Source organism: Eptatretus burgeri, chromosome 4 (genome assembly GCF_056783735.1).
Source record: "Eptatretus burgeri isolate ZD-2024b chromosome 4, Ebu_testis_v1, whole genome shotgun sequence".
NCBI lineage: Eukaryota > Metazoa > Chordata > Myxini > Myxiniformes > Myxinidae > Eptatretus > Eptatretus burgeri.
Window position 1 is genome coordinate 140,277,139 of NC_140964.1, and position 17,507 is coordinate 140,294,645.

Consider the following 17,507-nt stretch of genomic DNA (forward strand, 5'->3'; position numbering starts at 1 on the left):
GCTCATGTACAATGTTTTAATGATAATTATGATGTCATAGCTCACACGGTGTGGCAGCCATGTTGGAAAAAAAAGGAAAAACTCTGGACCTCTGTATATCCGAAACCGCTCCACGGAAAAAATAGAAACTTGGCACATGTGAAGTACTCCCCATGGGAAAGAAGTATGATTTTTTGATGATGGTCAAAGATGGCTTCGTTATGACACAATAATTGCATACGTCGAACACTTTATCCGATCATTATGAAATTTTTTGAGGGTCATCTAGGGCTAAATTGTATGGGGGATTGGGGGGTGGGGGGAATTAATAACATCATTGGTCACGTGGTTTAGCAGCCATATTTTTTAACATGAAAACCTTCAAAATTCTAATTTCCGAAACGGCTGATCTGATCGAGGCAAAACTTTACAGGTATGATCGCTTGTCCATGAGGAACAAAAACTTCTCCACCTATGATGTCATTGGTCACATGGTTTGGCAGTGATGATTTTTTGAAGAATAAACCTTTAAAAATCTATTTCTCCAGAACGGCTTGACAGATTGAGGGGAAACTTCACCTGTATGTCTCTAAGCCTTGGGGTTACCAGGGTGTTCACGAATAATTATTAGGTCTCATGGTCTGGCAGCCATATTGATTGAACAAAAATCTTTTAAAAAATTTCTGTTGAACAGCTTCATCAATTAACGTGAAACTTCACAGTTATCATCCAGTTGTCATGGGGAATATATGTTTTAAATTTAAACCTGATCGGACGCATGGTCTGGCAGCCAGAACTATTCAATATTTTGAATCTGGGTTCAGGGATTTAGATCAAACTTGGTACAAGTATGTATAATGATGTAATAACGTGGGCGGAGGCATATCTGGCGACGTCGAAAAGTGCCATGCTAGTTTGTCGTTGAATTTGTCCCGATCGTGCATCACAGAGAGGAGTGAAATAATATATGTACTCTCTTTGCCTGTCTGGCAGTCAAACAAAATTGAAAATCATTCCAAACAGGAAACACTGTTTTAAGGACGTCATAAAGGACACCAACAGTAGATACGAATAACTAATGTAACATGCCAAATAAGGTGGTGTGAAAGACGCTGCATCAACGGTGGTAAACTACCGAATTTTTTTTTTCTACAACCTCTTTATTTTAAGTTTTTTTTGTGCAATCTTTATTTTATTTCCATTGAATTATAAACTTTAACACTGTAGTGCACAAATCACCTTATTGGCACTTTCAAAACCCTTTAGTTTAGCTGTACTTGGACAAAATATTGCACCCTTTTACTGTACATCATTTCGACCAATCAAATTTGTTGCTCACAGGCCCCGTCAATGTCCTTTTAGCTGAAGACTGCACAGGGTAATGTGTTCCATGAACTGTCAAGTTTTCCACGTTGTTGTGAACGCAAAAAGAGCTAACTTTCATTCTTGTAACCCACAAAGCTCACCTTGTTCGTCCCGATGAGATGTACTTGGACAAAATATGTCCACGAGGCAGGCTATGGACGTCCAGTTGAGCAACACCGAAAGGATGGAAATATACTCGCTTCGAATGTCAATATGGATCACAATGTCACCTATATAGCTGGCAACTTTTCCATCCCAACCAGCAACTTCCTCACACCTCGTACGAGCATAGCTCTTGAGTTCATCATCCCATCTTCGAAAGCCCACAGGTGCCATCTGTTGTCACAAATACGGTCTTGTGCACATTGCCCTCCACCACTGATATCTGCCAATCTCCCTTCCTCAGGTCAATGGTAGTAAAGTATTTATCCCCACTGAGGTTCTGAAAGAGATCACTGACCTGTCACCATTGGCTCTGGATCAAATACAGTGTACTTATTAAGCTTCTGGTTGTCGACACACAGTTTGTCCGTTTCTTTTTATGAACAATCCGAAAATCCTTTTTATCACTCTTTGTATCCTCTTTACCATTTTCTTAACCCCCCCCCCTCCCAACTTGTTTTCCAGATGATAGATGCAGAGAGAGTTCGGGCTTATCTGCTGTCACTTCCTCCTCATCCTGCTGTCCCACTTTCTACTGTTCTTCCACCGACTCCTGCATCTGCCCTCACCCTTCTTTCCTCTCTGCTACGGTTTTCTCCATGGCGTCGCCCATCAGCTTCAATTGCCCTATCTCACACTTTCTTGTCTCCGTACCATGATCCATCTGATGAGCCATTATGCTTTCCACCCCTCGACTTCTCCTTCGATTCTCCTTCATTATCACCCGGCGATGCACGTCTTGCCGTTTCGTCAGAGATAGCAACGTTTCGGGCAAGGCGCCTTCGCCTAGACAATCTTGTTCCAACCCCTTGCTCTACTCATCATCCATCCTCGACCACTCATTCTTCTTCACCATCTCACTGCTCCCCAGATTCAAATATGTCCTGCTCTTCCTTGAAATCCTCTAATCAATCCAACTTGAACTCAGATACCATTCCTGAGTCCTTTCTTCTTCCTTCTGCTTCTTCTGTTCCTACTTCCTTGTTTTCTTCCTCTTTATCATCAACACTGAAGCAGTCAACCTCTTCAGTCTGCTCACCTCAAATGAAAAAAACATCTGCACAGCACGTTCCTTGCATGGGAAAGGGTGAGAGGAAAGATTTTGGTTTCTTTAACAAGAAAGTGTGTCAATGTTTTGCCGCAAATTTTTGTGCAAGGAAATAAAAGACTAACTGGATTGTAAGTGGCGATTTGGCGTATTAATCCCATGCAATATCTCCAACCCAATGTTTAAATGTGAGAAAGTGACAAATGAAATGCCACTCATGATAGGCTCATTGACTGTAAGTTGTTTAAAAGTTGGAGGGTGGGTGGTTTGAAGGCTTTGAACATAAACATGCAATATTTAGATGGCCCCTTCAGAAATGTTATTGTACTTTTCAATGACATTGACTTTCGTAAACATTGGGCACAAGTCACAGTATATGGGAGAAACGAAATAAGCCAACAAACCTGTATTCCAAAATGCACATTCAGGTTTTATTTCATCGATTTTGGATTGAAAGTTGAAACGATGGAAATTTTGATTGTGCTGCTCCATGTGCATTATTTGTGTGATTAAATACATTATTGTATCCACAGGTTGCACCATGCTTTCACATTTGATCCATCCTCCCAATTATCGATATTAATAAAAGTGTGTGTGTGTGTGTGTGTGTGTGTGTGTGTGTGTGTGTGTGTGTGTGTGTGTGTGTGTGTGTGTGTGTGTGTGTGTGTGTGTGTGTGTGTGTATGTGTGCCAGTCAGTTAGTGTGTGTGTCAGTGTGTTTCCTCCATAACTCCAAAACCATAAAACCTATCAGCCTGAAACTTTGCATGCAAACTCTAAACTCAAAGGAAGTGCAAGAGTGAAAATTGGGTGTTTGGGTTAATTAAAAACACCCCTTTTGAAGATAATTCACGGCATTATTTAATTATATCCTTCATCAGGAGATCCTCGAAAACCTCGCTGTCTGGGGTCATAAGGTGTTTCCTGGGTAACCTCGCTGGGGTTTGAAATCACCATGTTTTTTGGCCTGCTCAACCATGTCTCGACTTAAAACGGGCTGCAATGACTTCTTAAAAATAAATTTTTTTTTCACTTTCCTCACTCATATTGAATGCCTGTTCAGCATAGTTACGAATCGCTGTATACATTGCTTTTGTAAGTACGATCGTTTTCAAATTCGCTTGGAGCGACTTTTACATGATACGATTTTCCACGATGTACTCTCACGGACTAATTAAAGTATATCATCAAAATATTATTTCGGTTTTTAGGATCGGTGTACAGGCTAAATAAGTGTCAAAATCTGTTGTGAAATCTGATAATTTAAAGAAATAACGAGTCTTACAATAAAGCCGATATACCTATTTACTTTAAGCGAACAAGGCAATGTTCCCTCCACCATACATACACAAGAATATGTGAAAATTCCAAAGCATTAAACTTATCTTTTTCTGCTGTTTGGAGAATTATATTGAGTGAACAAAAAAATTAGAAACATAACAGAATTAACCAGCTTCATCGAGCTGCATGATTCAATGCATTCACTGGCAGAGCTGGAGCCCTGTCCCCCAGAGGGACGACCTATCCATAGCGTCTGCCAGATCTGTGTCTATATTTTCAGAGGTTTCGCGAGGTACTCTCCAGGGAATCAAAGCAAATCTGGTAAAAAACGGACGTTTCAAAAAAAAAAGATATAACGTTTGCGTGGACCCCGAACCGATGCACCACGTGACACGTAAACAGACGAGCAGGCAAAATGGAAGATTTTCTGCAATGTTTATTTCATGGGCGATTGAACTTTGCGATGTATCCAGGGTTGTTCTGCATTAAGCTGCAACTCTTTTGTGGATCATGTCATCTTATTTCTTTAATTGCTGTGTGTGCGATGAAGCCGTGCTTTAAAGTTAAAGGGATCCTTGATGGTATGCAGCGACACCCTGGCCAACCATTCCTTATAAACCAGTGAATTGGAGTGCTTGTATGAGTGCTCAAGCCACTTGCCGAGCACCCATTGTCGAGAGCAGTACCACGCTCTGTCATCCTGAGCAAGTGGTTCGTGCTCCGTCACACTGAGCGAGTGGTTCGTGCTCCGTCACCCTGAGCGAGTGGTTCGTGCTCCGTCGCACTGAGCGAGTGGTTCGTGCTCGGTCGCCCTGAGTGAGTGGTTCGTGCTCGGTCGCCCTGAGCGAGTGGTTCGTGCTCGGTCGCCCTGAGTGAGTGGCTCGTGCTCGGTCGCCCTGAGCGAGTGGTTCGTGCTCGGTCGCCCTGAGCGAGTGGTTTGTGCTCGGTCGTCCTGAGCGAGTGGTTCGTGCTCGGTCGCCCTGAGCGAGTGGTTTGTGCTCGGTCGCCCTGAGCGAGTGGTTCGTGCTCGGTCGTCCTGAGCGAGTGGTTCGTGTTAGGTCGTCCTGAGCGAGTGGTTCGAGCTCTGTCATTATGAGCAAGTTGTTATGAAATAACACCCGATTTCCGAGCCGTTTGTCAAATATTAACGTGTTTTATAAATTACCGAGCCAAATTTTTTTCAGCAAGTACTGTAGTTGGTAATCTCAATGACTCCAACCTGCCGACTCCCGAAAAATTGCCGATGTCAGCGGCCAAGCGTGTGTGTGTGTGTGTGTGTGTGTGTGTGTGTGTGTGTGTGTGTGTGTGTGTGTGTGTGTGTGTGTGTGTGTGTGTGTGTGTGTGTGTGTGTGTGTGTGTGTGTGTGTGTGTGATGAAGCAGAACATATTCTCTCTGCCAACTCCCTACCCCCATATATATATATATATATATATATATATATATATATATCTCTCTCTCTCTCTCTCTCTCTCTCTCTCTCTCTCTCTCTCTCTCTCTCTCTCTCTCTCTCTCTCTCTCTCTCTCTCTCTCTCTCTCTCTCTCTCTCTCTCTCTCTCTCTCTCTCTCTCTCTCTCTCTCTCTCTCTCTCTCTCTCTCTCTCTCTCTCTCTCTCTCTCTCTCTCTCTCTCTCTCTCTCTCTCTCTCTCTCTCTCTCTCTCTCTCTCTCTCTCTCTCTCTCTCTCTCTCTCTCTCTCTCTCTCTCTCTCTCTCTCTCTCTCTCTCTCTCTCTCTCTCTCTCTCTCTCTCTCTCTCTCTCTCTCTCTCTCTCTCTCTCTCTCTCTCTCTCTCTCTCTCTCTCTCTCTCTCTCTCTCTCTCTCTCTCTCTCTCTCTCTCTCTCTCTCTCTCTCTCTCTCTCTCTCTCTCTCTCTCTCTCTCTCTCTCTCTTTGTCGCATCCTTGCTATACCTCCTCCCAATACAGTGCAGCACCCTCCTCCCACATCTCCTCTCTCACTCTCCCCTCCTCTCTCTCTCTCTCTCTGGACATATCCGGGTGGTGGTTATGTCCATGGGCGTCTGCAGGGAGGGGCAAGGGGGGCATTTGCCCCCCCCGGAAAATCAAAATTTGAAAAAATTACATGGAAAATACAAAATGAATAAAATAACATAAACATTTCTCAACAGTTCATTCAGTTAGAGCAGGTTACTACTCTTGGAACAGGAATTGGAGCCGTCGGGGATCTCTTCCGAAATTGTCAATGACCCTGTTCATTAGCTCGGTCTTCTGGCTGTTCACTTTGTCACGGTGGACACTTAGCATGCAGAGGCCGGACAGACGTTTATCACTCATCGTTGATCTTAACCAGGTCTTCACCCTGCGCAGTGTGCTGAACGAGTTTTCCACTGTACATGATGTTGCAGGCAGAGTCAGTGCGATGAGGATAGCCTTGCGCACAGCAGGGAACAGAGTGGTCTGCTTCACCAGCTCGATCATACCCAGAGAGTTGTCATCCAGTGGCTTATGCTTCTGCACGTCATACCACGCTAGACCTTCTTCTACAAGGTTGTCAATGCCATACATTTCCTTGACAGATGAAACGATGTGCTTGAATTCATCTCTTTCTGTTTGCTGCATTTCTCTCGGATGTAGTGCGAAAATGTGAAAATATGGCGTGTTACTTTCACCAAAGCGACTTTCCAGAGACTGGATCAAGGAATCCATGTACGTACGGGACATAGATGGTGCGGCGATAGTACTCCTCAATGGAGCCTCCTACATTTGGCCGGTGGACCTGGCGTGCGCATCGCCGAGGCATCGTCAAGTCTATGCCAAGTTCTTCTGCCAAGGTTTTCACCTCAGGGATGACATCTTCTGAGAACACATGGTCTGCACCATCCCGGTGAGCTCGGAAAGCCTTCATCAACAGGTCGATGTGATCTCGGACTCCCATCATGTCTATGTCGACTGCCTGCAGCTGTTGGGTCACTGGCTCCAACATCGCTGAGTACTTCGCAATGATCTTCAGACAGATGAGGAACACTGGTTCCTGCAGCACACCTCAGCTGATACGCCATCTGATGCGTACTCTGTGACTCATGCTGGTTTGCCTCCAGTTACTCCAGTTGTGCATAGATATCACAAAAGTTCTCTGAAAAGATGCGGATGCTTTTGTACTTTGTGCTCCATCTGGTTTCACACAAGAAAGGTATATTTGGAACCAGTCTCCTGCGCTTGGGATTGTCACGGAAGAATTTAATGATAGATTTCACAGTTCCAGTCGTATTCCTCACATCTGCGACAGAATTCAGATCATGAACCACCAAATTCAGTCGATGTGAAGAGCAGTGCACGAAAACAGCTTTGTGATAGGTGTTCCTGATACGGGCCTGTACACCATTGTCTTTTCCTGCCATGGTTGAGCATCCATCGTAGCCTTGGCCGTGGAGCTTGTCGAGGTTAAGACCAAATTTTTTTGTTTGGTCGATGATAGTATCTGCAATTGTTGCAGCATCCACCCTCTCCAGTGAAATGACTCCAAGGAATTCCTCACGTATGGTGGCTGACTCATTCTGTTGTTCCTGCAGCGCAACAAATCGTACTCCAATGGACAGTTGCTCGGTGCCTGATATGTCAGCAGTTTCATCTGCAATGATAGAGAATCCATTTGATTCATTTGCAGCTTTCACAATATTGTCTCTTACTACTTCTTCGGAGAGAACTATCAGCTCGTTCTGGACACAAACTGATGTGTATCTCGCATTTTTGCTTGCGCCCTCCATGTGATCCTTCAGGACCGTGTCCCCTGCTTCTATCCTGAATCGCAGTAGGTAACAGAGGTTCCCCGATGTACTCTCCTTCCCCCTCAATGCAATGTCATGGCTGCAGCAGAATAGAATGCTGGATAGTATGGGGAACAGCCCGAACAGTTTCTCTCGGTTTTGAGTGACTGCTTTGTTGACTGCTCGGTCCATCTGGCTCACGATGGTCAACTCTGGCCTTTGCACGGTGGTGAGGAAATTGTTGGCATCTTGCAGTGCGCCTTTGTGCCAGGAGGAAAGCATGTGCTTCCTCTCGCACTCATTGAAGTCTTTGTATTTAACAAAAGGAGTCACGATGAACGCACCCATTAGACCTCGGTGCACTGGTTGAGGGAACAGCACACAGTATTTGCACAGAGCACCTTTCAAGTGACTAGAGTAGGCCAGCCATGGAGAATATCGGTTTATCCACGTGTGGCGGAAACAGCGGGAGCCCTGTGAATCGTTCTGATAGCTGTAATCAGTTGGTGGGACGTATGTGTTCATCAGGAGGTCATATCTTCGATTATTGGTCAAATGTTCTGTGGTTTTGACGTATGATCCAATGTCCAGATGATGAGGCAAGTCATTGGCCACTTTCGCAAGTGGTGTTTGGGGTGGCATCTGATTGGTTGCTGTGAGTAACTGCTCGTGATGTCCCCCTATGCGCTGCTCTGCTGGTTCAACATGCATCTCCGATGTACCCGGGGTGTCTTGATTGTTGTCAGAGTCATCAGACTTACGTTTTTTAAAGAACCTCCTGATATCCATTTCACATTCCTGAAAAATAAGAAAAATGAGGTTAACATAACAATACAAATTTAATACACTGGTCTTCCCCAGACTCGAAAACAATCAAATCAAGAGCATTTAGTTTGATTATTTTGTATAAAATCCAACGTAGAAAATTAGCATGAGTTTTGTTACTGAAATAAAATAAATAGCCGCAACACAGAAGGAATGAACGAAAAAACACTATCTTCCACGCCAAATATCATGACATTCGATCAATCGTGTGTCTTCTACCTGAAAAATTGTTAACATTTTGTTCTGTTATTTACAGTAATCTTAGCAAAAAAATATGTCTTCACACTTAACACGGCGATCTCAGGATAACATTGCCCCCCCTGCATTTTTTTTCTGCGCACGCCCATGGTTATGTCTGGACGTTGTTTGTCTCTGGACATGTCCGGGCAGAGTTTGTCTCCGGTCCATGTTTATTTTATGACAAGTAGAAAATGGATTTCAGACATTGTTTTGTTTCAATCTTCACTGTTGTTCTATTCAGAATCATTTTGATGACACGGTATGAATCATAATTAACGTTCCACCGCACGTCTGTCTTCCCTTCCCCCCTCCCTCCTCTCTTCTTTCCCCTCCACCTCTTCACTCTTCCCACCCTCTCTGCCTCTTCCCCCGTCTTTTTCTCCCTCTTCCCTTTAGTATGCCCATCAGCGAAGCGACGGGTGGAATTTGCTAGTGAATGAATAATTTAAGTTTATGCATCTCTTAAAACTTTTCAGTCTTCATCTCAAACGATTGGACTTGCAGGATTGCCTCGAGTTATGCACGCTCGTCTCTAAATTGTCCAGCTTGAGTTTGAATCCCGACCCAGCTATAAACTGTCATCCCAGTGTTTCACAGGCGGGTGATTCATCACCGTGTGTGCCGTCCCTTTAAACGGGTATCTCATCTACCGACATTCGTTGGTGGATGTTAAAGATCCCACGGTGTCCTTCGTGAAGAGAAGGTGAGCTATCACCGGCACCATGAATAATTTAGAAATTCCTGCCCTAACTTACAGGGGGCACTGCATCAGCGCCCTCCCCCCTCACCAATGATGTAAGCCTGCAATTGCATGCTGCACACAAAAAGACTAAATCTTGAATGATAGAAAAACAACTTTTATTATTTCTTAAAGTTTTGGCTTGGAAGATTGCTGCTAGACAGTGCTATCTATGGTCATGGATTCGGATTTTCATTTCTCATCCAAACATGCCCTTGAATGTACCATGGTAACTGTGAAGAGAGTGAAATACATATCACACTGCCAAAGATGACTCTGCTCATGAATCGGATCTAAATTCTGTGGGAAATAAGCATCGTTTTCATGGGTCGGACTGAAGAAAAGGACACCTCTGTATTTGATAACATGAATTTCATTCCAAGCCTCCCCAGAACATTTAGCTCCTGTACAACCTCAAACCACCCCACGTGATGCCGTGGTTACCGAGACGAAGGGCCGATTAGGGAGAGATGGAACGGGCGGGAAGATTAGCGACGATACAAAAGAAGCTTTAAAAGGTCTTCTTCGAGTTCGACACAGAGGTAAAAACTATTGAATGATGATATAAATGTGATAGCATGGGATACCAAAACGATTTCCTGTGACAAAGGCAGCTTGGGTGGATTGTCAAGAACGGGTTTTCATAAAATTGTGGTGAATGATCTCTTTTGGATCAAAGTGTAATCGGTATGATCGATCAAATGATATGATCTGTCTTATAAGGTTAAAGAATTTGATCACTTTATAATATGCCTGGTGTTGGCTTAATGGTTAAGTTGGGTGGGCTTAGGATCCTGGGATCCTGAGTTCAAATCCTGCGCAAGTGTTAGGTGGGGTTCACTCTGCCTGTCATCCTTCCGAGGTCTACAAAATGAGTGCCACCTTGTTTGGTGTACTGTTTCGGAGTGGCGACACGTCCAAGATTGTGCCCAATAGCCCAGGAGACTGTTTCGGCAGCAACAACGCTCTGCACAGAGTACGATCCCAATGGATGTATGGACTTAAAAAAAGAAGTGTGCTGGTTTGTTTGTGAATAAAGTCGTTCAAAAGTTATCTGAAGTAAGCGCTTGACAAATTTTGTGGAAGTTTGATCAGAGTTTGAATGACTTTACAAACTTAGGACTGGATGCCCATCCTATGACTCTTATGATGACAATGACAATTTTTTTGTTCATTTAGTGCCAGAATAATTGATTATGATGACCATGCTTCTGCCATCTACTTTTACTACCTTGTCCTACTGCTGACACGTTCTGAAATTCTTCTCGATTGTAGACCCCAGCCATCAGGAGGAAGAGCCAGGAAAGGTGCGATCTGCAGCAGGAGTGCCTGGCGGTACCGGAGCAACCGGAGGACCTGCTTCTCGAGGGGTCACGGCATTAGAGAGGCAAAGAGAAAGAGAGGAGAGACGGCGACGCAGATTAGAGAAAGCTAAAAGCAGGAGCAGGAAGGGGAAAGCACGTCGTGGGTCCAGTGGATCTGGTGGTGGTGCAGAAATGAGACAAGGATTGGGGGGATGTCTGACGGGAGTGGTTTTGTCAGAAGATGATTGGACATTGTTTGAGAGATGGACAAAAATGAGGGAGAGAGAAGGAGCACGCGGAAGAAAACATGAGGAATCTCAAGGGAATGTTGGAACAAATGGAAGTCTTGTTATGAGAGAGAATGAAGGAGTAAAAGAGAATGAGGTGAAAGAAAAGAAGCAGGAAAACAAGGTTGAGAGGGAGGGGTTGAGAGAAGAGGTTGGGTTTGAGAGACAATGGGGAAACCAAAGGGAGCAAAGAGGGGATGTGCAAGAGGGAAAGGTAGATGGTGAAGTGATGGAGACCAGGAGTGAGGATGGTACCTCTTTCTCCATTTTTCCTCATGATCCAGAGGAACTAAGTCATGTGACCCATGCACTGTCCCGCTCTCAGGTGAGCCCAAGAGCGATGTTAATATTTTTCATTTCAAACTACTACGAGCATTTTTTATTAATAACTAGTAAACAACCGATGAGCAGTTTGCCCACCTTTATGATATATCACTCGGAATACCGGCTGCAAGACGGTACATATCTACGTAGAGATAATTGGGGTCCTCCCCAGAACCTGAACTGCCCCCCCTCCCCTGGGCTATGAGTTTATTGAACCATAAAAACTTCCCATGCACCCCCTCTCCGGGTACAACCAGCAGGTTTCAACTCATTGTGTCCAGCGTTTCAGGAGTGTAAACACACAATCAAACACTTCTCAAAGTACGTGTGGTACGATAACCACAATATGCTGTCTGGATATTGAGTATTGATAATATTTGTGAACCATTTTAAACTTTATTTGCAGAAGTAAAAGCAGAAGGTTGAAGTTTGATGCATTTGTTTTTCCTCAAGCTCATTCTAGGAAAGCATGGATGGTTCTTCCATTTTCTAGAGCTATTTACTTCTCACACGATTGTTAACGATGATAATTAAACCCATTAGTGTATAGATGACAAAGGAAAGAGAAACAAATTGGTTCAGCTACCAAAAAAAATTCACTATATATTTTTCCACAGGTCGCTGACCCTCTCCCTCCTGCCCTACCTCTCACTCCACGGGGTCGAGGTGCTGGCTATGGGCTCGGTGAATTGGGAGAGAGGTGAGCTCTAAACCCAGTTGGAATTGGGGCAACAAAGGAACCAATGTAGAAAAACTTCTGTATTGTATATATTACCAAAAGAAGACGTGCGTGCGTGTATGTGGGGGTGGGGGGGGGGGCTAGCCTGACCGTGGTGTGTGTATGTGTTGGGGGGGGGCTAGCCTGACCGTGGTGTGTGTGGCCTGACCGTGTTATGTTAACACATACATGGCTTGACTGTGTTAGGGTAACATGTAAATTTGATGGTGTTATAGCTCTTTTGATCTGTATGATAATTGCGTGAATAGTTTCCAGTAGAATGGATCAGATGAAGTCGATCCAATCGCCTTGTTTTTCCATTTACAAACGATGTTCTCTTATTTTCTGACGAGAATGCCAACCTTCATAATTCGTATCAGCAAGTAACACAAGTCACTCTAATTCAGGGCATGAAGGCCGATTAGTGCTTCAGTGATACCAGGCTGTTCCTTCTCAAGAATGGCAACTACTTCAGAGACACCAATGCACCTTCGTCGGTTGCCAGATCCATAGTCCATGATGATACTGATCCCTTCCGACCCTCCAGAAAGCCCAAGCAGAGTGATGAAGGTGTCCCTATTGGTGGATCTAACCAGAATGTTACCAGTAGAAATGCTGTTTGCGTGAAAGGCAATGAGGATATCGGCCAGGATGTGTTGACATTGGAGGCGATTCGGTTCCTCCATTTGCAGTAGATCATCCTCGTTCTTAATCTCCATATGCCTGGTGTTGGCTCAATGGTGAGGGTGGGGGGCTTTGGATCCTAGGGTCCTGAGTTCAAATCCCACTCAACTGTTGAATTAATACCAGGTGGGGTTAACTCGGCCTGTCATCTTTCCGAGGTCGGCAAAATGAGTGGCAGCATGCTGGTATACTGTGTCGGAGTGGCGACCCCTCCAGGATTGTGCCCAATAGCCAAGGAGACTGCTTAAGCAGCACCAACGCTCTGCAAAGAGTGTGGTCCCAATATACTCTCCTTCTTAATCTCCATGCACATACCACCATGTGAAACATACAATGCTTTTCTTCCAAGGACTGACCCACAACGGGGCTTCTTCCATTCCTCCATGACGAACCTCCTCCATCTTCCATCCTCCTCCATAAATTATCCGTTTTTGAGTTACCCTGTACCACTCTCTCGATGGGCCTGGTCAGGTCCAGTAATGATGAATACTTAGTTGAACACCGCAGGTTTCACTCATCATCTTTGATGGATGGTGACTGGTATTTGTCGAGTACTAAGTGGCCTTGCTCTCCCCGACTCAAACAAACCTTCGCCAAAAGATCCCTAGCCCTGGTTGTGTATGTGGACTTGCTATGCTGCAGCATGGTCTCATAGAGGATGATGCCACCATCAATCACTTTGGCTGTGATTGGGGGAATACTGGTGTCCACAAGAACAACTTCCTGTGTGCTTTCAAGTGTTTTTGTGAGAGCTTCCTTGTCTGTCTTAAGGGGAGTTCTATCGCTATGGAGGAGTGAAAGGGGCACCTCAGTTACGGAGTAGCAAAGAATGTGGTGCAGGTTAAGTGCATCGCTTCTCTTGGCCACAACAGCTAACATTCATCCAAAGATATCCCTGATTCCCTCTGCCACGTTCATTTTTCGTACTGCAGTCTTAAATTCCTTTACATTATCTGCAGCAAAGTTCAACATCTTGGTCCTTGCCATTGGCTTCAGAAACCACGAACCATCAACCGCACACTCACCCTCGAACTTGAGTCGAAGTTTTTCCATTGTTCCAAGGAGAATTGTCTTGGTTGCTTCCTTCGCTGCTGTCCCTGATGACACATTGACGAGATCAGCAGAAGAATAAGTGGTGAATGGGTTGCATGTGTTGTTCAGAGTGTTGGCGACGGCATTCATGTCAGCATTGTCATGTTCAATCCTCCTTTTCGTCAACTGATTAGCCAGTTCCTCGCCTGGTTGAAGACTGACCAGTTCACAGAGTTATGTCAGGGCCATGCTACGTTGGGAGAGAGTGATTGACCACCTCCTGAAGGCACGATGTGAATTTCTGAAAAAAGGAGTAATAATAGCTCATTATTTGCCTCTTTGTAACAAGATCGACGGTGTTGCTCCAACATGCACATTTCAGGGTGAACTACACATTTTCTAGCACTGATACTGTTACCATTGTAACCATTGACCATAAAAACATGGGTGTGGACACACTATTTGTCATTATCGTGCATAGTTTTGGAGATATTGACGGAAATAGGTTTTCAGTAATGGTGTCACAAATTAGGTAATTTGGTGGGGGGAAGCCACATCCCAGACCTGGCAGTCATGCATTTTTGTGATCAGGGGATGGTCCCCATCAGTCCATGAGGTCAAAGATTTCAGTGCTTTTCACATAAATAAAAGTCTGGGCTCCTGGTCTCCCTTCCCCCACTGGAAAGGAAACGACGGGAGTTTTTGCCAAGAAATCTCCAGATGTTCCATTCAGGATAGACAATCTATCAACCTGTCTGTTTTTCTCTACCTCTCATCCACAGTGTACTTTCATCACCCACACTACTTCACGAATGGCTGCCAGCACGACCCCTTACCATCAGTGAAATGGCGACATTGCAGCGTGATCTCGGCTTGGGGTCACCTATGGCACTCTCCCCCCCTTGATCTTTTCTTTTTCTCTTCCTCACTCGGTCTAATATCTAAACATTGGTTTGGATTTTGTAATTATTTGTAATAAAATTCATTCTCTGAGGTTTTCAAATTTCATTGGAGTTTCAGTGAAGACATTCACTGGAAACAACTTTATTTGGAGGTTTTTTTTTTTGTATACCTTGTCGAGGCTCGCATGAGAGCGAACACACAACGCATATCAAGGGGGGCATGAGACAGGAGGGGAGGAGTGGGAAGGACAAAACAGTGGGGAATAGAGACATTAGGAGATCTGTGGAAGGGAGAGGGATGGGACGGGGAACATGGGGAATACAAGATGGACATTACAGGGACTTTCAGGAAGGAAAGCAGGGAATTTGAAGGAGGTGGGCTTGGGTGGATTATCGAGGGTAGAAAAGATCGAGGATTTGAATTGGGGATGATAGGAGGTGGTGGTGAACATGGGGAATATGGTGAAACATGGGGAACATGGTGAAAGAGCCTGGTGTTGGCGCAGTGGTTAGGGCAGCGGCTTGGGACCTAAAGGTCCTGAGTTCAAGCCCCGTTGAGCCACTGAATTAATACACCAGGGGGTTGACTCAGCCTGTCATCCTTCCGAGGTCGGCGAAATGAGTACCAGTATACTGGGCCGGTGTATACCCCGGTTAAAATAGGTGTACCATATCCCTGTGTCGTAAGAGGCGACCAGGGTTGCGTCAGGAAGGGCATCCGGCGTAAAACATGTGCCAAATCACTATGCGGATCATATGGATGATCCGCTGTGGCGATCCCGAACGGGAGCAGCCGAAAGAAGAAGAAGAAGAGGAGGTGGTGGTGAACAGCTGTTTTGAAGGCCTGGAGGGAAGAATGGGATTGAAGACAGTGTGGGAGTTTATTCCAAAGGCGGGGAAAAAGAGGAATGAAAGAGTAAAGGTGAGCAGTGATTCGTGATTTTGGTAGTTTTACCAGAAGGGGTTTGTTGGCGGACCTTGAGCACCCTGCGGAAATGTGGTGGGGACAAACCGCAGAGAGAGCAGGGGGGGGGCGAGACTGGAGAGGAGACGGTAGAAGACAGAAAGACCACCGACCAACCTGCGGTGATTGAGTGAGAGGGTTTCTTGATTACAATACTTTGTTTCTCCAAGCAACTTACAATTGAATGAGAAATTTGTCCTGTGGTGATGTATTGTTGTGGCCCGGGGGTCGGTGGCGATAAACGACTACTCGGGGGAGCAGTGGGGTCGTCTCCACCGAACACTCCAGAATTTATGTCGTGACTCTCGGACAACTCAGAAAGGTCACGGGTCACTTAAGGACCGTGGTTGCCAATATTTTGACGGCGTGGGGTAGGGTTAATTGCCTAGTTTCAATATACCTAAGTACCCACGTCGTCTAACTACTGGGGAAAACCACACCCTCGATGGACCTCGTCGAACCGGGTCTCTCTAGCGACCTCGGTCTGGCGTAACCGAGCGGAATTACCAAACTCCGTCGGACCCAACGACAACTTTCGGCACCGACGGCCTCACTATTTCTCTAGCCCGCACCGTGCTGGGTCAATGGAAGAAAACACGGGCAACAAACTGGGACATTTAACAAGAGGATTTATTTATAAGGGAGGGAGACACAGAGCAGACTTAATCACAAATAAAATGCAAGTACAATGAAAAGAAAACACAAACAATTCTACCTAACAGACTGGCACCACACACACACACACACACACACACACACACACACACACACACACACACACTCACACACACACACACACACACACACACACAAACACTAACACAAACACAAACACAAACACAAACACAAACACAAACACAAACACAAACACAAACACAAACAACACACACACACACAAGAAATGGACCCCGTGGGTCTTTATTCGGACCCTCAGCCCAGAGGGAAGGCGAGCTGGGGGAACAGAGCCTGGCCGGGTACCTTCCCGCCTCGTGCGGTCACACCGGACTCCAACCAACCATGGTGGGATTCAAACCCACGTCACGAAATCCACGGGCCCACGACCCTAGCTGCTCGGCCACCAACACCATGAAGAGCCACCGCAAAGGACCGAAGACCACGATCGAGACCAAGCCACCACGACAGACCAAAAGCAATAGGCCACGATCACTGCAGTACTCTGATCCTAACAACCACTCTACTCTTTCTCTTTAGACGGGACGAACACTTCATCTGGCTGGGGCGGAGTCGGCCCTGTGGAAATGAGCCTCCTGATTGGACGGGGTATGTCGGGGCGTCTTGGAGGCCCGCCCCTTGAAGAGGCTCTGTAGTAGTTCCTAGCACTCTGGCCTCCCATTGGCCGGAGCGCCTCCGCCCTGCTCGCCCTTCGCCCATTGGCTGGAGGAAACGCTCCATGCCCTTCCTCGGAGTGGATCCTCGATCTGATGCGATGGAGGCTCCGCCCACGCCTTCAGCCAAAACAATGTGGGCAATGGAGTCGATGTTGCGGAGAGGTGAAGGGGATTTGTTGTAAAAAACGAACTATAAAGAAACTTCGCAGCACAAACGTGTAATTACCGTTGGACATAGGGGATGGGGCCCTAACTATAAACACAGACTTAACAAAATAACTGAACTTAGGGACTGCTGACTGTATGTGTGCAAAAGGCTTCCAAATCCGTAACACTATTACTGTAATAAGCAATGGGAAAACCAATCTTTGTCAAGATGAGAGTGGATCTACATTGAGGGAAAAAATAACAATGACAAACTTGCTCGACCATTTATTGAGAAGCATGCTAACCGTCAGGGAGGTCGGCCCCGACCAAGGGAGGTCGAATCTTATTCATGATACGTGAAACACCCTGCAATCCATGACTTCAGAAAACAGACTTTTTGGAATGCCATACACTTTTTTTTTTTTCGAAAGCCTGGTG

General features: G+C 45.5%; 1 protein-coding gene across 3 annotated transcripts in view; it reads left to right on the forward strand.

The window, feature by feature from the left end:
* The window catches only part of LOC147029250 (uncharacterized), a 55,198-nt gene extending 40,498 nt beyond the window's left edge, over positions 1–14,700 (forward strand). For all 3 annotated transcript variants that reach the window (XM_085880165.1, XM_085880166.1, XM_085880167.1), the window contains exons 11-15: positions 1,972–2,593; positions 9,742–9,900; positions 10,634–11,274; positions 11,891–11,973; positions 14,490–14,700. In XM_085880165.1, the coding sequence (XP_085736291.1) occupies positions 1,972–2,593; positions 9,742–9,900; positions 10,634–11,274; positions 11,891–11,973; positions 14,490–14,613 (1,629 nt within the window). In that variant the 3' untranslated portion in view covers positions 14,614–14,700. The remainder of the gene's footprint in view (positions 1–1,971; positions 2,594–9,741; positions 9,901–10,633; positions 11,275–11,890; positions 11,974–14,489) is intronic.
* The last annotated feature ends 2,807 nt before the right edge of the window (positions 14,701–17,507 follow it).